General features: G+C 40.3%; 1 protein-coding gene across 1 annotated transcript; it reads left to right on the forward strand.

Annotated features, from left to right (window-relative positions):
• The first annotated feature begins 32 nt into the window (after positions 1–32).
• Positions 33–23517, forward strand: Fgl1 (fibrinogen like 1). The gene is made up of 8 exons (XM_005066647.4): positions 33–185; positions 5654–5733; positions 6207–6393; positions 12988–13147; positions 13385–13482; positions 18447–18535; positions 18694–18881; positions 23264–23517. The coding sequence occupies exons 2-8, from the start codon at positions 5671–5673 to the stop codon at positions 23421–23423; spliced, it is 945 nt and encodes a 314-aa protein (XP_005066704.1). The 5' UTR covers positions 33–185; positions 5654–5670; the 3' UTR covers positions 23424–23517.
• The last annotated feature ends 1094 nt before the right edge of the window (positions 23518–24611 follow it).

A 24611-nucleotide genomic window follows, 5' to 3' on the forward strand; every position in this document is an offset into this window, starting at 1 on the left:
TTTTTTGTATTCCTTCCAGTTAAACTGATTTCCTCATGTTGTTTCTGGATTAGAGCCAGAATCAACTTTGCCTGTTTCTAATCAAGGAATGGAGAAGGATTTGGAGACTCTGACTTCAGTTAGAATTTCCTGGGAGGCTGTGTGTGGACTGAGCCTAGCTGAGGGCCGATTCATCTTGACTTGAGGTAAGTTCTCTACACTCTTGACTGGACTGTAATAATGCTGACTTTTTTCATGAGAATGAATGATAGTTATCAAGACTCAAAGAATAACCGTGGGCCTTTGAGAGAGATTGGAATGGTTGACAATAAGGTAGATCTGCACTTTGGAGGAGAGATTTTGAATTTAAGTATTATCCAGTGTCTTTATATTTTGAGTTAGTTGGATAGCAGTTCAAAGTAGAACTTTCTATTTCAGCCTGCAAAATAAAAAACGAGAACAGACCACATTGTGATCTGCATTTCCCAAATGCTTTTCTTTATTTCAGCTATTTGGAGATCAAATATGTTTAGTTTTTTAAAGCTTTTTTAAAATATAAATTCTTAATATAAATAACAAGGGTATAGTTATATTCCATTTTCAGAAAATGAGGGCGAGTCTGGAAAAAGCAGCATGCAAGGATCACTCAGGCTGTGCTTAGGGCTACAATTTTAACTATCTATATCAAGGTTGTAGCTCATGTGTGACTGCTAACTTAGAAAACACATCGCGCCTGGAGTTGGTGGCTCCCACCTTTAATCCCAACACTTGGAACACAGAGGCAGGCATATCTGTGTGAGTTCCAAGGCCAGCCTCTTCTACAGATCAAGTGCCAAGAGATGCTCCAAAGCTATACAGAAAAACCCTGTCTTACAAAACAAGAAACAAACAAAAAATAACTTTTCCCTTCTCTTAAATGTATTCTTATGATAAAACAAAAAACAAACACATTAGAGTTGGACAAGACAAACAAATAGAAGGAAAAGAGCCCAAGAGAAGGCACAGGAAACAGAAACCCAGTTCTTTAAATCCCCAGGAATCCCATAAAAGCACTAAACTGGAAGCTATAATGTATATGCTAAGGACCTGGTGCAGGTCCTGGGCATGCTGCCTCAGTCTTTGTGAGCTTATATATGCTTTGATAGTGTCGATTTTAAAAGGCCCTGTTTCCTTGGTGACCTCCTTGCCCTCTGGCTCTTACCATCTTTCTGCCTCCTCTTCTTCAGGGTTTCCTGAGCTCTGAGGGGATGGGTTTGTTGAAGGCATCCAATTTATGGCTGAGTGTTCCAAGGTCTCTTACTCTCTGCGTGCTGTCTGACGGTGTGTCTCTACATCTGTTCTCATCTATTGCAGGAAGACGCTTCCTGATGATGACTGAGCAAGGCACTGATCTCTTTCACTGGCTGGAGTCCCTTCTTTTAAATTTATTTTACCTTCTATCCCCTCATAATGACCCATTCAAATATATCATTTTAAGATATTTATATGCTATTAACATACTTTTTATTTCTAAACATTTTATTTCTAAAGTTAGACATTTTGCCTTTAAGTTTAATGCAGCAAAATTTGTTAAGTTTTAAAACTGCTAGTCACAAATGGGACATGATGACATATGCCAGCAACACAGCATTTGGGAGGCAGAAGCAAGAGGCTCAGCCAAGTTGACACTAGGAGTTCCAGGTCAATCAGAGCTATGCAGTGAGATCCTGCCTCAAAAAAGTCACACACACACACACACACACACACAGAGACAGAGAGAGACAGAGAGACACAGAGAGAGGGAGAGGGAGAGGGAGAGGGAGAGGGAGAGAGGTGTATATAGTTGTGTCTGTGGTTATAGGACAACTTTCTTTTCTTTTCTTTTCTTTTTTTTTTCTTTTTTTTTTTTTTTTGGTTTTTCGAGACAGGGTTTCTCTGTATTGTTTTGGAGGCTGTCGGTCCAGCCTGGCCTCGAACTCAGAGAGATCCGCCTGCCTCTGCCTACCGGGTGCTGGGATTAAAGGCGTGCGCCACCACTGCCCGGCTATAGGACAACTTTCTGAGTCAGCCTTTTTCTTTCCACCATGAGTTCTGGGAGTGAAATTTAGGTATTAAGGTGTACTGCTTATTTTTCTGTTGCTGTGATGACATTCCATGGCCAAGGCAACTAATGGGAGAGCTTTTGGGCTCATGGTTCCAGAGTTAAAGTGTATGATTGTAAGGCAGAGGCAGTAGGTGTAGCTGGAACAACAGCTGAGAGCTCACATCTTGAAGCTTGAGCAGGAAGTAGAGAGAGCAAGCCTAGGATGCCTAGAGGCTTTGAAACCTCCAAGTTTGTCCCCAGCAACACACCTCCTCCTGCAAGGCCACAACTTCTAAACCTACCCAACCAGCGTCACCCAGTGAGGACCAACTATCCAAATGCCTGAGACTATGGGGAGACATTTCTCATCTAAACCATGACACATGGCTTTCTGCAAGAGCTTTTATTTGCTAAGCCATTTTCCTGCCCTAAGGTCAGATTGTCGTAATGGGTACAATTACAAATCAGGGCACAAAATTTAGAAGACTTAGCATATTCCCGAGAATATGTTTGATAGACACATTAATATAAACCTTTGAAAAAGATATAATGACATTCTGAAATGTCTTTATCTAGAGATCTGCCAGACAAGTGGCTGGTTTTGAGTTGGTAACACTAGTCCACCAGAAGACAGAAACCTGTCAAAATGTTTTTTACAATATTTTCTACTAAAAATTAATGCTAAGTAACATTTCTGTAACTTAGAAAACCTTTTCTTTCTTTGATAATTTGTTTATTTGTGAGTGTGTGTGTATGTGTGTGTAGATGTGTGCATGCCTGCATGTATATAGGTAAGAGGATCTCGGAAGTGAAAGGCATTAAGATCCCTTTTGGGGGAGTCGTCCACTGGAAAACGGCGGAATACTTGGCTTCCATCTTTGGCACCGAGAAAGACAAAGTCAACTGTTCATTTTATTTCAAAATTGGAGAATGTTGTCATGGAGACAGATATTCTCGGTTGCACAATAAGCCGACCTTTAGCTAGACCATTGCCCTCTTGAACATTTACCGTAGCCCACAAAATTCTTCCCAGTCTGCTGACAGTTTGTGCTCTAAGTTCATCCAAGTTCCTTCCCTGGTCCCCTGGGTTTGCGTGTCACAACTCAGTGTCCACTCCACCCAGTCTGCTGTGCTAGTGTCAAGAACCCCCTTCCTAGAAGTAGAAGTGGCAGGAGCTGTTGTCCCCACTGACCTGGTGGAAAGCTGAACTCCTATCCCTTACTCAGAGGATGACAGGACTGGCAAGGGCACCCTTGAAGCAGCTGGGACTTGCTGCTCTTTGCTCCCTCCGCACGTGGGCCGCCATCCTGGGATGCACTGGGATTGAGTTCGAGGTCTGTCTTCCCTCTGAAGAGCAGTAGTGGCATCTGAATGACTCTCACTTTCTGGAACTTGAGTGTAAATTGCTTAGGAATTTTCAGAGTTTTAGCTCTTACTAGCCTCATTTCCATAAACTCTGCACATCAGAGGTCCTGCTCTTTCGTGAGGGCCGAGTTCCGAGTGTTTCCCTGGTGAGGGTCTGCAGCTCCCACTGACCCGAGTGTTCCCGCTGCACCCCTGCAGGTGTGCTGACCAGACAAGCACTCAGCAGAAGACAAGCTTGGGAGTCAGACACCCACTTTGCATAGGTAGCACCTCAAGCAAGCTTCAGGATGTAGCGTGCTACATTTGGTTAACGGATGGTATTTGATGGGGCAACAGCTTAAAACCGGCATCAGTCAACCTTACAGATTTCTTCGTGTGCTGGGAATCCTTATTATATATTTAAGTTATAAGTGTTCTCCAAACCCAAGGTAGACTTCCTTGGGATGGCCACAGGCTAAATCTAGCACACCTCTGACCTCAATGTCCATCTGTCGGTTGGCTTACCCTGGGTAATAAATGGCCCCAGGGCCACCGCCTGCTGGAGCTACCCAGGCTGGGAGGCCTCTGGTGCACCGGGTCTGTAGACTGGGCTTTTCATGTTGTTTCCCTGCTAAGGTGCTGGGTGTTTTGTGATGCCAACCCCGACCCGACAATAGAGCACTCTCTAAACTGAGATAGTGTTCATCTGACGATCTTTGGTTTAAATACTTGGGTTTATTTTATTTCCAGAAGTAAGGTCTGTAGGAGGAGGCAGGTGTTTATGTGTGGCTTTGTTAAGTAATGTTTGTTCTCTCTGCCCTGGGATATAGCAGATGGACAACGTGGTTGGTAACAGTGATTGTTCTTTGCCTGTTTGTTCACTTAGGGACTCTGCTTGCTGACAGAATGTTGTGTTGGCTGTATCTATTTGCAAATTCACAGTATGTTTGGGGTGTACTGTAAACTGAATTTTCAGCTCTTATTAAATCTTCCAGTCCTGGAAAAAAAATTCCTTTTGAGTATCCCTTCTCTCCTTCCATCACGTAGTTCTAAAGATGGAATGCCTGCCCTCTAGCTTCTTGGCAAGTATTTTTTACCACTGAGACATCTTGCTGGTCCCCTAAGGAATATTTATATAAGCTATGTAATGCATAATATAATAGTTACATATGTATATAAAATTATATGTTATATGGAAATATATACTCCAAAGCACTTTTTATTAACCTGATTTTAATTTTTATTTAATATTTGCATTTCTAAAAATTTTGCTTTATTTTATATGCATTGATGTTTTGCCTGAGTGTGAGAGTGTCAGATCCCCTGGAACTGGAGTTACAGATAGTTGTGAGCTGCCATGTGAGTGCTTGGAATTGAATCCGGGTCCTCTGGAAGAATAGCCAGTGCTCTTAGCTGCTGAGCCATCTCTCCAGCCTCTTAATGTTTACATTTTTTTTAAAAAGCAGTTTTATCAAACCATTTATCATTCTCTATCCTCTCCCCTCCAATTCCTTCCTTATCTCTTCCACCACTATTCTCTCCCACCTTTACAAAGTGTTCTCTCTTTTTTAAACCCACTCATTTTTATCAGCCCTCTGCTTCAATGTGTCCTAACCAGGGCTACATAGTGAGACCCTGTCTCAAAGAGCGAGAGAGAGAGAGAGAGAGAGAGAGAGAGAGAGAGAGAGAGAGAGAGAGAGAGAGAGAGAGAGAGAGAGAGAGAGGAAAGGAAGGAAGAAAGAGTGCACACCAACTTCCTATTATAATTATAACTTGCTTCTTCTAAAAATAAACATCATCCTCCACTTAGAAATTCCACATCATTATCTGGTATTCATCTAGCACATGAATGCCCAGAGATCTAAAAATATTCTAAAAACATTATCTCAAAATTTCTGCAGTGTTGTGAGGTGGATAGGATCTCTTCTCCACTTCACAGAACAGGAACACTTTGGTAAGTTGCCTAAAGTCAAACAGTTTGGAACTGGCTGAACCAAAACCATGGTCCCAGGTCTGTCTCCCTTACCTGTTCTTTACCGAACTCTCACGAAGCAGCGCATGCGAGCCCTCGATGAAACTGGAAGAGCTTTGTGTGTCTGTGTTACTGAGCAGGTTTAATTATTCCTAAGCTTTGATGCGGTTGATTCTCATCATTTTGTGTGTGACAGAAGGCTGAATGGGAAGTCGGGGATGCGTTTCTGGGTAACCCTCAGGTGCTTTATCTGAACCGGTTGAGTCTGGTCTCGTGACGGATTCTTTTTCTTGTAGTTCTTTCAGTGGGAAGAATGGGGGAGATTCGCAGCTTTCTCCTGGTCACCATTGCTCTGATGATGGGCAGGGAAATCTGGGTAAGCGTCTTGTGCAAACTATTACTATCTATAAGGTCCGCTTAGAGATAGAATTTTTTTTAATTTCCAGAAAACCGATATTAACTTGCTGTCAATGAATGAATAAGTTCTGTGGTACATAGTAATACTTAAACACTTTAAAAATAAAAATTGGGACTTACAATAAATCAGTATTATTTCTTTTCTCACACCATCTCAGGTTTTCAAAACTGGCCATGGTAACAGTATTGGTCTTGGACCAATATTGAACGTAATTGACGTACACTATCAAGATTATCTGAAGGTGATTTCAATGAGCTTGTGTCTCCACTTACCCAAAAGGACTAACTTACTCAAAGTTCAGGGAAAAATAAAACGACTTTCTGGTTGAAATGGCGTTCTGATGCAGGAATGGGGACACAGTTGAATCAAGGATTTATCCAGATTTTAGCAACATTTCTTTCCCATGAACTGAGATGCACTTTGCCTTGTAGGCCCTGGAGAATTCGAAATGTTTGTTGGAGCAGGAAAGGCTCCGAGCTCAGGTGCAACAGCTTGAGACCCGGGTCAAACAACAACAGGCCAGGATCGCCCAGCTCATGCATGAGAAGGAAGTCCAATTACTGGATAAAGGACAGGAGGACAATTTCTTTGACCTTGGAGGCAAGAGGCAATATGCAGGTCAGAATTGGTTTTTCTTAAATGTTTCAACCAGCTGTGTCACACATCCGTATGTAATGATGGTACTAGGTATTTGATGACTTTGGTTTTTTTCTTTGTTCAATTTTGTTTCCTAGTTTCTGTCTTTACCTCAGAATCTCACTATACAATTCAGGCTGGTCTGGTACCTAATTGTCTTCCTCCCTCAGCCTCCTCAATTGCTGAGATTTCAGGGGTATCCCCCACTACCCTCAATTCACTTCCCATCTTTTTAAAAAGCTATGCCTATTCCAGTTATAAGCAGCATAACTCACTCCATAAATTTAAAATGTCTTCTTCCATATTTTACCCTTTTTCTCTCTTGTATGTGGCCAGAGGGTGTTTGACATGAATAATAAATATCTGAGAATTTCTGTATTTTCATACAAAATCAGGACAACAGATTGTTAAATATTCACCTAAATATATAGTTGATTATAGTTGAGAATATTTATGACTAAACTTTGTTTTTTTTTGTTTGTTTGTTTGTTTTTTACGAGACAGGGTTTCTCTGTATTGTTTTGGAGGCTATCGGTCCAGCCCGGCCTCGAACTCACAGAGATCCGCCTGCCTCTGCCTCCCAGGTGCTGGGATTAAAGGTGTGCACCACCACCGCCCGGCTTAAACTTTGTTTTTTATTTATGTCTTTACTCCTTATATGTATGTAGTTTTCCCTTCTGTTTATTTTGAGCTGAGTCTCCCTGTGTGGTCTAGTCTAGTCTTGAACTTCAGAGTACAAGCAATCCTTCTACCTCAACTTCCTGAGTAGCTTGGACCACAAATGTGTGCTACTGTGCCTGGTTTTCTCCTCAATGAAACCCATAATGAAAAATAAATTAATAGAATGAAAGGACAGGAAAAGAAAAACTCATTTTAATGGAAAGTAAGAGTAGTTTTTAAAATATTTCTATTTAATGGTTTGGCTTTTTTCCCACTTGATTAGGCCAGTATTTATAATCCTAGGAGTGAAATGATATTGAATTGTGAGCACAGTATAATCACCACTGCACACATCACTATTCCCCACAGAAAAAGTCTTTTAGTTTCCTGTACAGATGAAGGGCTTCTGTAAGAGTGAACAGAGACAGTTAGAAACAAAGAGAATGCTGTCTAGAACTCTTTGTTCACAATCATCTCTGTGTTGCACGTCTATGATGTGTTCTAATTCCTCTGCTTATGAATATAAGTCTAACTTAATGAACTGGCCACTGTGTAAGGTTTGAATGGATATCCAATGCATTTAAAATATTTGTTACTATCCTATATGTATGGATGTTTTGCCTGTATGTATGTCTGTGTACTGTATGCATGCTTGCTGTCCATGGAAGTCAGAAGAGGGAGTCAGATCCCCGGGGAATTGCATTACAGACAGTTGTGGATACTAGGAATTAACCCAGGTCCTCTTGAAAAGCAGTCAGCGCTCTTAACAGCTGAACCATCTCTCTAGTCGCAGTCAATACATTTTATCTCCCCATTGACTGTCAGAGTTTTGAAACACAGTTGATCCTCATGTTTACAGATGAAAGGAATGGAACAGATGAGCAAATATAAATTGAGAAATTTATATGACTATAACCAAAAGCAGATGTCAAAGACATGCCAATCTTACGGGCATAAAACTCCCCCATTTTGTGCCTATAAATGTACTTACTAGTACAGTGGATGACTTTCACTAAGAAAAACACTTGACTAGAACCAGTTTAAGGAAGGAGGGATTTATTTTGGTTCATGGTTTGAGGAGATACATTCCATCAAGGCAGGGAAAGCATGGTGGCAAAAGCAGGAGACCCCTGGTCACACTGTATCTGTAGTCAAAAAGCAGGAAGCGGAGAGAAGCGAGGCGGGGCTGTCAACCTCAAGCCCATCCCTAGTGTCCCATTTTCTCCAGCATAGCTTTACCTCCTGGAAGTTCCACCGTCTCCCCAGACATCTGGGGACCAAGTGTTTGAGTGCATGGGCCTGTGGGAACGTTTCCCCCTTTAAACCACATGTGAGATTTAGAGTTGTGGCAACTGTAGAATTTAGACTACAGTAAAATGCTCACTTTCGCCACCTTCCTTCACCCAGATCGTAGTCTCACCATGCTCATGCTGCTTGCCCTGGGTGCCTCACCCTCTGCTGCTCAGCTGGCTTAGCCGAGACTCCTGTTGCTGTGGTAAAAAGCAACGTGGGGAGGAAGGAGTTATTCCTGCTTTTCAGTTCCACATCACTGAAAGAAACCAGGACAGGAACTCAAGCAGGGCAGGAATCGTGAGGCAGGAGAGAATGCAGAAGCTATGGAGTAGTGCTGTTTACTAGATCACTCCCCATGGCTTGTTCAACCTGTTTATATATATATATATGTATATATATATATATATATCATCCAGGACCACCTGCCTAGAGGTCGCGCTGTCCACAACAGGCTGGGTCCTCCCACATCAATCACCCATCAAGAAAAGTACCACAGGCTTACCCACTGGTCAGTCTGGTGGTACATTTTCTCAATTGAGGTTTCTTCTTCCCAAATGACTTTTACTTGTGTTAGTGTCAAGATGACATAAAAATAGCCATTACACAATCATCTTGATGTTTAGACAACACCCCCTTCCACACACACATATATCCTCTGCTCTCCTTTAGAAGCCAGAGAAGGTCAGAGCCATTGGCTTGTGGTAGTTAGGACAGTTATATCTTAAGGATAGCTGGGGCTATTAATGATAGTCAATGCTATAGGAAAACAATATATTTATTTACCAGAAAGAGAGAGAGTTGCACAAACCAGGAGTTAGAAGCGTGGCTGGCTTCCAGGAGTAAAGGGAGGTTCCTTTTTCTTTCACTTCCTTTTATATCTACCTGTGACAGTTTACATGTCCCTGCCCTCATGGGAGGATAGCTTTCTGGGGTTCACTCCTACATGGGGCTCCAGAACATGAAACAGAACTGAGGATATGTCAGGTTAAAGGGGGACTGGGAAAAAAGGGATAGTGTGAAGAAGTTCCAGGGGCAAATCCACAGAAATTGCATTCTAAGAAGGAAACTACAGAGAATATGGTAGTTAAGATGGCAAATAAAGGGTCAGGCAACATCTACAAGGAATCAGATTCTGTGTATATTCTTGGAAAACAGTGATTCTCTGCCATAGCCACTCATTCAAAGTAGCTTGTGACCTTCTACAGTGCTAATTCTTACCTCAAACGGGGCAGGGGGCACTTGAGATTTTACTCTATTTGCAAGCTAACAAGCTTGTCTGCATGAATCTAGCAGAGGGCTACAGCTCATGGGTCAGACTTATAAGTTTCATATTTGCATTAATGTCTCTGGTTCTCAAATACCAAGAACCCATGTGAGCAGTTATTGGGACTATGTCACAACTGGACACCCTGAGATTAAGAAACTCCAGTATTTTATAGTAGATTAATAGGTGTCTAATCTTTGCTTCCAAGGTAGATGTTATCTTCATTTTAGTGTGCAACAAACAGAGCAACTGTCTGTCTAGAAGGAGATGTTATCTCAATATATTTCAAGGCTGTCTATCATACAAGTATACTTTAACACATAGTGTAGAATATAAACTCCAAGCTGGGTGTTGGTGGCACATGCCTTTAATACCAGCACTCGGGAGGCAGAGGTAGTCGGATCTCTGTGAGTTCGAGACCAGACTGGTCTCCAAGAGCTAGTTCCAGGACAGCCTCCAAAGCCACAGAGAAACCCTGTCTTGAAAAACCAAAATAAATAAATAAATAAACTCCATTGGGAAAAAATGTGTTAAAATGCAAATGCCCTTTGGGGAATTATCTACAAACATTACCTTTATTATCGTGGTCTAGTCTGTATTAGCTCCATGCTGCAGGGGCCATCTGTTTCAGACTGACTTCTTTGGGGCTGCAATCAGAACCAGCCAAACAGCCCTGAGTCCGACCCTGAGTGGAGGAGTATGGATATAGGAAGGCCTAGCTACCCAATGACATTAAAGACAAAGACAGAGACATCTGGTCATAACAGGAGGGCTCCCAATCAATACTGAAGGCCATGGTTTATTGAAGCATCATCTTAAGTAACCATCTAAAAGCAGGGATAGTGGCAGAAGACATCTATTATCATGTATAAACTGCTGGTATCAAATATTTCCTTTAATCCTAGAGACACTCCTAAGCCTTCAGGTACTCCATACAAGCACGTCTCACTAGCCTTCAGAGTGGGTGTAGACTCGCCTTGGCCCAAGTCTTTTGTTATATAGAAATCGGAGCCATTCCCCACCGAGGATTTAGGAAACTAATATGCCACAAATGTGATGGAGATCAGCTTTTGGACTAGAAATGTGATACTTTTATATGAAAAAGAATGAACTAAAATGTCATTTAGTCTGAGTTCCTCATGTCACAGGATTAACCGGTATATTTTCTGCCTTGGTGAGTATCTTAAAAATCCTTTCAGGAGATTTCAATGTGTTCAGACTTGAGGTAAGAGATAGACAAACAAATAGGCTCAAGGACCATATGCACTGGTGTGTTTTGGGTGGTGGAATGTAGCCAGTTTGAAATGAATCTATTAGTAATGATATAGACACATCCATTGGCAGATAGTATTGTGAGGCAGATTCCTATACCCTTTGGTCATTCATCTGGGTGGTAGCAAGTGAACAGATGAATTCAATAATGTGAAACTTTCATTCTAAATCTTAGAGACACACTGAATATATCAATCATCATTGTGTGGCTTTAATAAATGGTAGAAGATGACAGTGTTAATAAATAGATTGCCAGTAATTGGTACAGATGAGAAAACTGAAAGAATCAAGTGTGTCAACTTTAATAATGTCTATATAACTAGAATAACATATTTTGCTGCACATGTGGGGCATTGAAAGATGTAATCCAGGATAATCCCTCCTTAGGGGCACTTTCAGGTAGTAGAGGTCACGGAAGAGCAGTATAGTCTGTAGGACAGCAGAGAATGCTTTGCTAAACAAGGTTGAGTTATGGTTTTCTTAATGTTACATATGGAAAGTGATAGCAATGATTTTAGTTTTAAATGACTACATTTTTTAAGTATATAGTAAGAAAAACAAAAAGGTCAAACAGCAAGTAGCAGATAGAAGCAGCTGTTTCTGCTATCACAGTTTAAGCCATGACTCTCCCAATGACAAGCTCCCTAAATTGCTTTTTAAATGTGCATTTATTGACTTTTTTATCTGCCTGGATTTTTCCCCCAGGAGTGGAATGTTTGTTTCTTTGTTTTTCTTTCATTAAAAGCTCTCCTTGGGGAGTTTAGTTGTATTTGGCACTTTCTTCTGGAAAGAAAGAAATTTAAAAACTAAAAACTGAAAGATGGCATAAAATAAAAACAAGCAGAAAGTGTTGGCAGAAAGCCCCATATTCATGAAGTTTTTCTAAAACAAGTTAGTTAATCATTTCCATATTTGCCTGGAAAAGAGTTTGAACCTTGTGCATCTTTGCTGTTCAGCTCTTTGATAGAAGGTCAGCTATAAATAAGGAGCTCTTTCCTAATGGAGGGAAAGTTTGCTGACTTAAAGTCTTCTACAATATACTTGACCACAAAACATAATCTTTTAAATAACATTGAGTTGACTGGACATGGACATTTTCTTCTTTTTTTAGTTACCTAATGGGATCCCATTTGTAATCCACCATGCATAAAGAACACCTTGCTTTTGAATCTTGAAAATAAATTCATGAACAAAGCCTAAATTACTAAAAAGACCAACAGTAGTGCACAATCGAAGTCAGTCTTGTGAAGCCTGTTTATTCTCTCTTAAGATTCCCACTGCCCACCCAACTTAATTAATATGATATCTGTTTCATTTGTTGACAGTTTGGCATCAAAATAATGAACTGAAAAAAACTTAAAAGCACTCCATAAAACTTACATAATTCAACCATAAGACAACTTTTAAAAAGGAAATTAACAAAATGATAGAAGTCAAATGTAAAAGAGATTTCCCATATTATTTTTCAGAAGTTCTGTGCCTGGCTATTCCTGAGTCTACTTTTCTGTAGCGCGGTCCTGCTCCAATCACCCGCAAGATGTTTGGTCACCTATGTAATACTTGAACATACTCTGCTCAAATCAGCCTCGAGTGAGCGGCAGTGGGTATTAGCTTGTCCCCCTCAAGCAGCTTAAGAAACTAATATTACTTTTTAATGGCAAACTGGTAGCTATTTAACTTTAAAGGTCAAAGAAATACCATGGAGGGAAAAATATGAGGATGAAAGAAAGCATAAATGCTCACAATTTTTAACAAAAACCTCCAAGGATATGTGGACTGTTAGAAATTTCAGTGGAGCAGGGTGGAGGTGCACGCCTTTAATCCCAGCACTCGGGAGGAAGAAACAGGTGGATGGATCTCTGTTTGAGACCAGCCTGGTCTACAAAGTGAGTTCCAAGACATCTAGGACTGTTACCAAGAAGTCAATGATAAATTTGTAGGGGAAAAAAGGTTTTCTGGATATCCACTCCAAGATGGCATTTTATGAAGCGATTATGCATTCCATTTGTTTTATCTGTCTCCACTGATACTGAATTCCAGGAACAAAGGCATATAACAAGTGTCATATTACCCTGTTTTGTAAACAGATTGTTCAGAGATTTACAATGATGGATTTAAGCAGAGTGGATTTTACAAAATCAAACCTCACCAGAGCCAGGCAATATTCTCTGTTTATTGTGACATGTCTGATGGAGGAGGATGGACTGTAATTCAGAGACGATCTGATGGCCGCGAGAACTTTAACAGGTAACTGCTTTTAACAAGCAATTATTTAGAATAGCAGATGTGAGACTTGTGAGTTAAATCTTCTTATGCCTCAAATGTAGTAATATTTCAACTTTACTTTCTCATTTTCAAGTAAGAATATGAGAGTGAGTAAACTAATCAAGAGACTATGGGAGATGAGAGAATGAGGAATCCCATATGTGTTGCAGGTGTCTATTTGTATTTTGCTAAAACTAACTTTCAATTTAAACTTTTTAGGTGTTGGAATGACTACGAAAATGGCTTTGGAAACTTTGTCCAAAACAATGGTGAATATTGGCTGGGTAACAAAAATATTAACCTACTGACTATGCAAGGTAAGTTTTGTATTTGCATACAGGAGGCAGGAGCTCTTAGATTCGGCCCCCAGTACTAAAAACAAACAAAGCCCTTGTAGTCTTTCCTACTAAATCATAGGCCATAGAACAAATTCAGTATATATCATGATTTTTCAAATGTAATGGTACTTGCTGAGCCATAATCACAATTTATAAATATTACTTAAAACAGATATGAGTGGCAAAGAAACTAGGTTGGTATGGAATATATATTTTCTCATTTATGTTTTCTATTCCTTGAAAGGAAACGTGTTATCAAAATAATTTTTAAAGACTTGAATGACTGGCAAATATATATATATAATTATATATATTAAAAATATATATGGTTTATTACCACAGTAATACCACATGAGAAGCCACTTCAAAACAGTAATAGTTTGGGACTAGAAAAAATGAGTCAGAGTTTAAGAGTTCATATTGCTACTCCCAGCACCCACATCAGTTAGCTCACAGCTGCCTGTAACCACAACTCCATGGAATCCAGTGCTCTCTTCTGGCCTCTGAAGGCACCCACACACATGGCATTATTCACACAGAAACCCACATATACTCATAAAAAAATCTTCAGAACACAAATAGATAATTTAAAGTAAATTATGACCCTCTATACAATTCTCTCTATACATGTTCACATTATGTCTATAACGAGAGTTCAATATTTGTATGAAATTTTATGTTCAATAACAATTTCTCAGTATTTTATTTTTCATAGCCTTTCGCTCCCATCTATCACCCTCTTTAGTTTACTTATAGTCTGAGACTGCAGTCAGTCCCTTTTGGGTCTGCTCCTCATTGTCTCATAAATCACACTGGCAATGCAAAGGCTTATTCATTCCAGCCAAGCTCAGGCAACTGCTGGTCTATATTCCAAGTAGTCAGTAGAGTACTAATTACCAGGGTCTTTGAGCCGTAAGAGTGTTAGCTAGAGTGGTTGCATAACCCTGGTATGTCAGAGTTTCTCCTGTGATTCGTGCTCTCGAAATCTATGTAAGGCTTTCTTTCCCTCAACATAGAAATAACCCTAGTTTTAAGAGCATTTTTGCATGACGGTGCATGCCTTTTGTTTTAGCACTTGGGAGGCAGAGGCAAGTGGATCTCTGTGAGTTCTAAGCCAGCCTGGTCTACAGAATAAGTTCCAGGACAGGACAGGTTCCAAAGCTAAACAGAGAAACTCTGCTTGAAAAACAAAAAACAAAACAAAACAAAAAAAGAGTACTTTTGCCAAATATGTAATGTTTATTATGCTGCTATGCCTCATTCTGTTTCTTTTGTGTACTGGTATTTTCCTGGGTCATTGCTTAAGCAATGAAAATCCCATTGTGTCGTTCTAAGCATACACAATTCAAACTCATTTCTCAAGTTATTATTTTTATCATTTCATTTTTATCTTATGTATGTTTTTTATTTAAATTAGAAACATGCATGCTTCAAATGTCAATCCCGGATCTCCCCTTCTCCCTCTACCAGCCCCACCCCAACTCCCCTACCCCCAGCCCAATCCCCACATCATTCCCCAGGGAGGGCGAGGCCCTCCTTGGGGGATCTCCAGAGTCTGTCATTTCATACAGGGCAGGACCTAGGCCCTTCTCCCTGTGTACAGGCTGAGAGAGCATCCCTCTATGTGGAATGGGCTCCCAAAGTTCATTTGTATGCCATGGTGAACACTAGTCTATTACCTAAAGCCCCAGAGATTTCTGAGGCCTCCTCACTGACACTACATTCATGGAGTCTGGATCAGTCCCCTGTTGGCCTCTTAGTCATCAGTCTGGGGTTCAAGAGCTCCCTCTTGTCCAGTCAGCTGTCTTTGTGGGTTTCACCAGCACGGTCCAGACTGCCTTGCTCATCACTCCTCCATCTCTGTTACTGGGTTCCAAGGGGTCAGTTCAGTGTTTAGTTGTGAATATCTGTCTCTGCTTCCATCAGTCACTGGATGAAGGTTCTAGGATGTCACATAAGGTAGTCACCAACCTTATCATCAGGTAGGGGCTGATAATGTAGTCTCTCCGCTATTACTTAGTTTTCCAGTTGGTGTTATCCTTGTACATCTCTGGGAATCTCACTAGTGTCAGCTCTCTCCTCAAAGCTATAATGACTCCAACTATTGTGGTATCTCTCATCTTGGTCTCCTCTATTCTTACCCCGACTCAGCCTTCCTGCTCCCCCATGTCTTCTTCTACCCTCCTCTTATCCCCCTCTCTTCTCCTCCCATGTTCCCAATCTGCTCAGGAGATTCGCAAGTTATTTTTATTTATATATATTTGCTTGGGTAGACGCTTTCAACAAATCTGATTCCCTTTCATCTGTTCTTGCTTGGTGCTGAATGTTGAAACCAGGCCTTTGCACATGGTAAGCGTGTGTTCAACCAAGGATCTACACCTATTCAAGCTGGTTACTCTCAAGTCATATAGAGAAATGTACCTAGAAGCTCAAGAGGTGGCTCAGTGGTTAAGAAGGCTAGATGGTCTTCGAGAGGTCCTGAGTTCAATTCCCAGCAACAACATGATGGCTCACAATCATCTGTAATGAGATCTGGTGCCCTTTTCTGGCCTTCAGGGATATGTGCAGATAGAACACTATATATACTAAACAAATAAATAAATCTAAAAGAAAAAGAAGACATGTATCTATCAGTTCTATGCCTTGCAACATATCATAGCTCAAACAAAAGAAATTGCCTGTCCTTATATTCTGTAATTATGAGAGTAGTTAAGGCTACTCAAATTGCCTCTGAAAATAGCTTTATTCCTACTATCTAAGTTTTTTTTGGAACAGTCTGCAATAAAATTTATCTAGAAATGATCTCTAATTACAAGTTTGTTCATTTATCGACCAAAAAAATTTAGATAGTTTTCTTTTTAAAAATATAGACTATTGCCTCTCCACTAACACATGTACTTTTGGGGATAACTATGCCCTCATCCATGTCACAGACTTGGTTCATATGAGCTAAGTTGATACTTTCACAGAGCTCCACCTGAAGAAAACCCCTCTCCACACTTGTTCCAGAAATGAGAAGCCAGAATTCTTTTGCAAACAGCTTTGAATTTTGTTCCCACGACCCATCCAGTGTTCTTCTTTTTCTGCCCTTCTGTTGCTAAGCCAGAGGAAAAGGTAAAGAACAGCTTTTTCAATAGGTGTAGACAGAGGAAGGATGTAGAGGTAGGATATGCCTTGGACAAGGTACATCCAAGGCCTTTTACTGCCCATCATTTGATGGAGATAGGAGATGGGGTGCTAACTACAGACTTGACTGAAGGCCTCTGTTGATTTGGACTTGAAACTGCAAGGATTCTGAAGCTCTACACTCCACCTGCCTGTGAGGTTATTATGGCATTTATTTTATATTATTGTGGTATTTTATTGAACTAAATAGGAAGGTATTTCTAATTTTCATTTTGAGAGAGTCTCACTATGTATCCAGGCTAGCCCAGCACCTGCTGTACTGAACAGGCTGGCCCAGAACTTGTCATAATCCTCCTGCTTCTGCCTCCCTAGTGATGGGAACATAAGTGTGTGCCACAACACCCATCTAAAATTTCTGTCGTGTAACAACAGTTTTGCTTCAGGAAGAAGACCAGCCTGTCATTCACAAACAGGGACAACAGAGAAAAGGAGAAGGGGGTGACTTTATGTAGTAACTACTTCACCAATTTATTTCACATAATTTTTTAATCACATAGAATCTTAACAGTCTTTATAGTATCTCTTTTTAAATTTATAGATTTGTTTTCAATATGTATCATTTTTAGCATACATAAATAAGAATGCATGCCAAATAAATTAAGTTTTTTTAAAATTTCCCCATTGGCAAGGAACTCCAGAAAATCCTCATACAGCAAATTCACTGATATCAGTGTGTTTTCAATAACAGCCTCCTGCCATGCCATGGAGCGTAGTGCTGAATTCTCTAGGTACTCCTCTGCTCTCTTTCTCTCCCTCTGATACTCTTCTTCCAGTGACATCTGTTCTCCAGGCCTTGATGCTAGCAAAGAAAGGTTTTCATAAAATAATCATGATTCTTGTTTCTTCAAATGGTTCTTAGACAATTTGCTGGCTAATCTTTTATTCTACCACAAAAAAAAACCCAACTAGGTTCATTTATAAGCAAGTAATAGTGACGATATTATGAAATACAGCCCAGCTACTAGGGGTTATAAGGTGTTGGTAATAGTAATTATTCTTAAAAACTAGAATCCAAAAGTATAATTGTTAAACCTATGTTCATCACCTCTCTCTCTCTCTCTCTCTCTCTCTCTCTCTCTCTCTCTCTCTCTCTCTCTCTCTCTCTGTCCCTTTCTGAGTTTTTTGAGATAGGGTTTCTCTGTGCAGCCTTGGCTGCCCTATAACTCACTCTACACACCAGGCTGGTTTTGAACTCACTGCCTCTGCCTCCTGAGTGCTGGGATTAAAGGTACGCATCACCACCACCCAGCTAGATTTTTAAAAATCTATTAACAAAATAATAATATTTTTTGTTCTTTAAAAAGTGAATCATAGCTGGGCAATGGTACTGTATCCCTTTAATCCCAGAACTTGGGGAGGCAGGGGCAGGAGGATCTCTGTGGGTTTGAGACCAACCTGGTCTACAGAGTGAGTTCCAGGAAAGCCAGAGAGATACACAGAGAAACCCTGTCTTGAAAAACAAAATAAACTAACAAAAAAGTGAATTGTGGACTATTTTCTTATTTGTTTTTATTCTTTAGACAGAATTTCTCAGTTTACTATGTTGTTGTCATTTTCAAGCAAAATAAACAATAAAATTCTCACATTGCATTACATTAGAGTCACTGTTTATTCTTTGAAAACTGATTCTTGGCAGAGGAAATTGTAAAAGCAAAGTAAAATTGCTATTTATTTTTAGCCTTACAAGTCAATGTCATGTCATATATTTAAACAACAACAACAATGGTTTCTTATTTGTTTCTGTTTTTTTTTTTTAGGAGACTATACTTTAAAAATTGACCTGACAGATTTTGAGAAAAATAGTCGCTTTGCACAATACAAACATTTTAAAGTTGGTGATAAAAAGGTACTAAACATTTTATACAGGCAATGTCTTGGGTTAACACTGAAACTGTACAATGAAGCCCCAAAGTCTGTAAAAATTAAAATATATGATATAACCTGGGCTGTTTATTTAGCATATTTTCCCCACTAATCGTAAAAAAATACCTCTTTTTCCCTCAGTCTTTTTATGAACTGAACTTTGGAGAATATTCTGGAACAGCTGGGGACTCCCTTTCAGGGACTTATCACCCCGAAATGCAGTGGTGGGCTAGTCACCAAAGAATGAAGTTCAGCACACGGGACAGAGATAATGACAACTACAAGGGGAACTGTGCTGAGGAGGAGCAGTCTGGCTGGTGGTTTAACAGGTTTGATGTCTTGTGAGGGCATTAGTGATATCTCACTGGCGGGCATTAATTATAACAAGTGAGGTAATGTTGACCTTATTTGTGGGGTGCTTTTGAGGACTTGTTCATTGTGTTATTAGTAAACTCTGAGCAATATGCAACAGAAGCTGGCGTGGTGTCACAAATCCAGCAATCCCAGCACTTAGAGGCAGAGACAGGAGGATTGCAAGTTCAACAAGATCATGTCTTACACAATGTACACCCTCTCTCTCTCTCTCTCTCTCTCTCTCTCTCTCTCTCTCTCTCTCCAAAAAGAAACAAAAATTCTCCAATAATATGTCTTGGAAATAAATCAAATTTCTGCTTTCACAAGGATTTTTTTGCAAACTGAATTACTACTGAGTTATAACAAGAAGGTCACAAATTGACATGAGGAAGTAGAGAGCATGTACTTATATACATATTTGTGAGCCTAAATTTACACCTGTCATCCTCACTTAGGAAAGTGAGGCCATCATGGGTTATTTGAGGTCTAAGCCAGTAGGACTGTGTCTTAAAAAATAAAATAATCATGCATTGACATTAACTAGACCCAAAGTGATGTTTTGAATTTGCATGTTTTTATAATAAAGTTTATTTATTTTTGGTTTTTCAAGACAGGGTTTCTCTGTAGCTTTGGAGCCTATCCTGGCACTCGCTCTGTAGCCCAGGCTGGCCTCGAACTCACAGAGATCTGCCTGCCTCTGCCTCCCGAGTGCTGGGATTAAAGGTATGCACCACCACTGCCCGGCCTCATTTCATTTTTGATGATACAAAGTTCTTCATTTTGTGAACCTGGGATACACTTTTTTATTGTTGTTCTCCCCCCACACACTTTTTTTTTTTTGAGCCAGAAACTCATGTAGGACAGGTTGGTCTCCAACTCACTATACAGCTGAGAATGACCTTGAACCCCTGAGGCCACTGACTCTACCTCCCAAATGCTAGCAACTGAAGACCCAATATGTAGCGCTCCCTGCAGCTAGCTGCATCTGCCTTCTTGCCAGGTTTCTTTTGTGTAGCCATAGAGTAGCTGCAGTGCCATTTCAGCAGAATTCTTCAGGCCTTGGATGAGAAGTAATGCATTGTATCATTTAGAGTTGTCCTGTCTCTGGACTAAATGTCCCTGGTTCCCTTAACTGTTTTCTAAGCTGCAGTTTTGCTGTCATTGTTGCTGTTGGATCATTCAGTTAAGGAGGGGATGGAAACTTCATGCAGTTTTTCTTAAAAATGGCCCAGTTGACATGCTGTATCTGCAGAGCAGGTGTGGAACAAAGAATGTTAGACAAAGCATCGGTTTTGGAAGTTTTATTTTTTTCATTAGAAAACAGGAGCCACCTCAAGATATCTTGACAATTAAACTTTCCGTTAAGAAATCTTTGGTGCTGGGTAGTGGTGGTGGTGGTGCGTGCCTTTAATCACAGCACTTGGGAGACAGAGGCAGGTGGATCTCTGTGAGTTCAAGGCCAGTTTGGTCTACAGAGTGAGTTCCAGGACAGGCTCCAAAGCTACAGAGAGAAGCCCTGTCTTGAAAACAAACAAAAAAACTTCAGCAATTTTGGGATGTCATATTTTCCATATAACTGGACTAGCCATGTAAATCTCATGATCTTTATATTTTTCTTAGTGTAAATAAGGCAAATAAGGCATCTTAGAGTTTGTATGCTATTGACTGAATCTATTCTATACATGCTAAAATTCCTTAAACCCATGAGAGTCCTCATTATAGCATCGCTTGCTGTGATGTGTTGGCTTTTAATTAATTGTTATATTTTGGTTTGTTTATTTGAGACATAGTCTTACTATGCAGTACAGTCTGCAGTCTGTCCTCAAACCCATGGCAATCCTCCTGCCTTAGGCTCCCTAGTGCTGGAATTACAGGTGGAAACAGCCATACCTGGCTGGTTTTAGGGTGGTAGATTTCAATGCAGATACCATGAATTTAAGGTATTTCCATCAATTAAGGTAAATGTATGCAGTTGTAAAAATATTAGTCTTCCTGCTGGGCTTTACTTTTCCAAAATTTGAATCTATTTAACAGTTGGCCATTTATTAAGGAAATGAGTACACACAACCGTGTGAAGGGATGGAGAAGGAAAATCATTAAGTATACAGCATCCAGTTGGTCGGATTGTTTTACTCCTGAATGGCAGTTGCACACTTAATAAGGAAGGCAAATAACTGATATAGTTGACTGTAGAAATAGGAGTTGGGGAGAACAAAAAAAGGCAATTCGGTAGCAAGAACTTCCCAAGAAAAACAGGCCACCCTAGAGAGAAAGTAAATTGTTCCAGAAACCTGGCCTCAATTCTTTGTTTTCCGTGTCACATTCTAACTTACGGGAATTGTTGGCATTTCTCAGTGTTTCTCACTACTGAGGCTGGAACCGCAACGCCCCCTACAGGTCTATGTATTTGTAGTCCAGCCCCACCCAGGTAGGAGCTCTCCGATTCCTATTCATAGTCATCTAAAGACTGGTGTCTTGTCACAGCCAAGAGGAAAATAGCTGAAGCATTCATTGCTGCCTCCCTTGTCTTTCAGGCCTCGTACTTCATACAAGTCGTGTCCCCCCACCCCCATCCCACCCATGCACACCGCCCATCCCCCCAAGCATGTCTTTATCTTGGAATACCAATCTTTAATAACCAGTGTCAAGTCCAGGCTAGAAACTGAAGGATACTGGAACACTACTACTAAGTAGTCGTCCCTACTGCCCATTTTTCAACGGGCTCCAAATCAGACCAAATATAATAGTTTCTCTATAGAAAGATATGCCCAAATATTTATTCTGGGTTTTCTGGGGAGTTTTCTATTTAAATGTTACTTCTCATGGTACTTTAAGAGCACAGAGGACACTGAATCCCTGCATACCTAGCATGCATGGTTTCAATTAGTCCCAACTATTTAAGTTAGGAGGACTGCCAGGATGGTTAATGAGAGCAAATCACAATTTAGTGATTCAAGCCTGCTACTTTGCATTGATAAATGAAATAAGTGCTTTTCTGATTCAATGATGTGGTTGTTTTTTTTTTTCCAGAACTAGTTCTGAGTAGTCTTCTCATAGACCCCAGTCTGCTATCTTTTCATTAGTTACAGCAATAAATAATATATGGTGATTAATATCGAACAGGAAAATGACCACAAGCTGTTACATGAAATTTATGCATGCCAAGGCAGACTAGTGTGCAGACTCCAAAGGAGGAAGAAGGAAATGTTTAAATTTTACAATAACCTAACAGGCCTGTCTAGATTGTGCAGCATATGTAAAAAATTAACTTGGCAACTCAGACAAAAGATTGTTTGCTGATAGCTAGGAAGTTTTTAAAAAGGAGGTTTAGGGTCTGTTTGCTTATCTTGAAGATCCAAATAACTGATGTACTAACAATCAAAGAAGGGAATTTGAATCATGAAAGCCACGTGACTGTAGATTGGTGAACTTGGAAGCACAAACTATCCAGGAAGCTGTAGTAGAGCCGCTTGCCCCCATCTTTGCTAATTGTGCGTCTTGGCCAAGCACGAGGTTAACACTATTCAACTAGGAGGATGTAGGTGAAGGTAACAAAGCAGCTTTCCTTTGCTTCTTCTTCGTTTTTGTTTAAAGATTTCTTAGTTGGGGTTACTATTGCTGTGAAGAGACGCCATGACCATGGCAATTCTTACAAAGGAAAACATTAATTGAGGTGATGGCTTACAGTTTCAGAGGTTTGATTTGTCATCACGGTAGGGAGTATGATAGTGTGGCAGGCATGGTGCTGGCTACATCTTGATCAGAAGGCAACAGGAAGTAGTCTCAGCCTCTCACTGAGCAAGCTTGAGCAAAGAAGACCTCCAAGCCTGCCCTCACAATGACACACTTCCTCCAACAAGCCACACCCCCTAATCATGCCACTCCCTACAGGTTTATGGGGGTCAGTCACATTCAAACTATCACTAAAGGTTATTAAGAACTGAAATGCACTGGACAGTGGTGGTGCATACCTTTAATCCTAACACTTGGGAGGCTGAGGCAAGCAGATCTCTGTGCGTTAAAGGCCAGCCTGGTCTACAGAGTGATGGCCAGGAGAGGCTCCAAAAATACACAGAGAAACCCTGTCTAGAAACAAACGATTAAAAAACTGAAATGTTTATTTTTCAACACACTCCAAGTGGTCTGGGATGGATCCTTACATTTACTGTGGGACCAAAACTCACCTGTTAAACAATAACATTTGTTTGTATAAAGGTCTTAAGCTTTGGGAAAAATATGTTTTTCTGGGAAATGGCAGAAGTCATCGTGTAAAAGTTTTGATCAGGTCTTAGCAAGATAAAGTTTCTGGCATATACTTCCCTTCTGATTGTTCTGTTTTCTTTTGTTCTCCCACTAGGTGTCACTCTGCAAACCTGAATGGTGTGTACTATCAGGGACCCTATACAGCAGAAACCGATAATGGGGTTGTCTGGTACACATGGCATGGGTGGTGGTATTCCTTGAAATCTGTGGTTATGAAAATTAGGCCAAATGATTTTATTCCAAATGTCATTTAGTTTTTTCCCATTGGCCTCTTCTTTTTACAATTCATCTCAGTTTGAAATATCTGAGAAATACATTCCTGAATAAATATATGCATGGTGATGGCAATTGTGTGTGATTTCTCATTCTTCATACTGCTTTTATTACTTAATGAAGTTTAAGTTCAGTAGATACAAAATATCCACCAAATAAATATAGATTATGTTAATGTTTACTGAGTTTTTATGTGCATGGGGTATAAGAGTTCAAACTGTATAGAAAACAGCATAGATTAATTAACATAATTAAGTAATAACACAAACCTAAATTTGTAATAATATATCATGTATGGCTGGGTATAGTAGTTCATGTCTTCAAACCCAGCACTTGGGAGGCAGAGTCAGGTGGATCTGAGTTTGAGCCCAGCTTGGTCTACAGAGTGAGTTCTAGGACAGCCAGGGCTACACAGAGAACCCCTGGATCATAAAAACCATAATAAATAAATAATGTATGGTGCAACTGACAGAGCATGAGACAAAACACAACCAATGATGGATATTTTGGCCAAATCTACAGCACAGGTAAGTATTACAAGTTGGGCTTTGAATTCAGGTCTCTGGGCACAGAGTTAAACTATTAACTATAATCCAGGTTCTTAAATGATATAAACACTACTCATGTCTTCAGGATATTTCTGTAGTTTACACCTTCCTCCATAGTAAGCCTTAGTCTATACTTGATGTTAGTCGATAGTGGAGAAGCAACCAGAGGTCTCATCTTCCTTGATGTGGTAGCCCTGGGAAAGTATTACTAGTGCCATCCAGCTGACCTGGGAATTTCTGAGTTTTGGTTATTGCTTAAAGTTGTAGGGTTAGTAAAGATGCAAAACCTCAGATCCAGCTGTTTGGGGCTAAGTGAAATTATTTGACACCATCCTGTGGCTCCTTCGGAATGAATCTCCACTGGTGTTTTTATGTGTGGATAACAAAAGATCCTCCAAAAACTGTTTGCATGCCAAGTCTGTTCCGTTGAGAAGATGCAGCTTGAGCCCAGACAGTTAAGTTAGGGGCAAAGGGCATACACCAATCGCATATCCTAAGTATATTTGCCACTGAGGCCACCATAGGCCGGTCAGCAAGATGGCAGCTTCCTGCTGGTGCCAAGAGAACCGCTTTCATAATCTTACTGCCTCTGAATAATTTGGCATCTTCAGCCTATTGGAT

The sequence above is a fragment of the Mesocricetus auratus genome, unplaced genomic scaffold (assembly GCF_017639785.1).
Source record: "Mesocricetus auratus isolate SY011 unplaced genomic scaffold, BCM_Maur_2.0 Super-Scaffold_100026, whole genome shotgun sequence".
Classification (NCBI taxonomy): domain Eukaryota; kingdom Metazoa; phylum Chordata; class Mammalia; order Rodentia; family Cricetidae; genus Mesocricetus; species Mesocricetus auratus.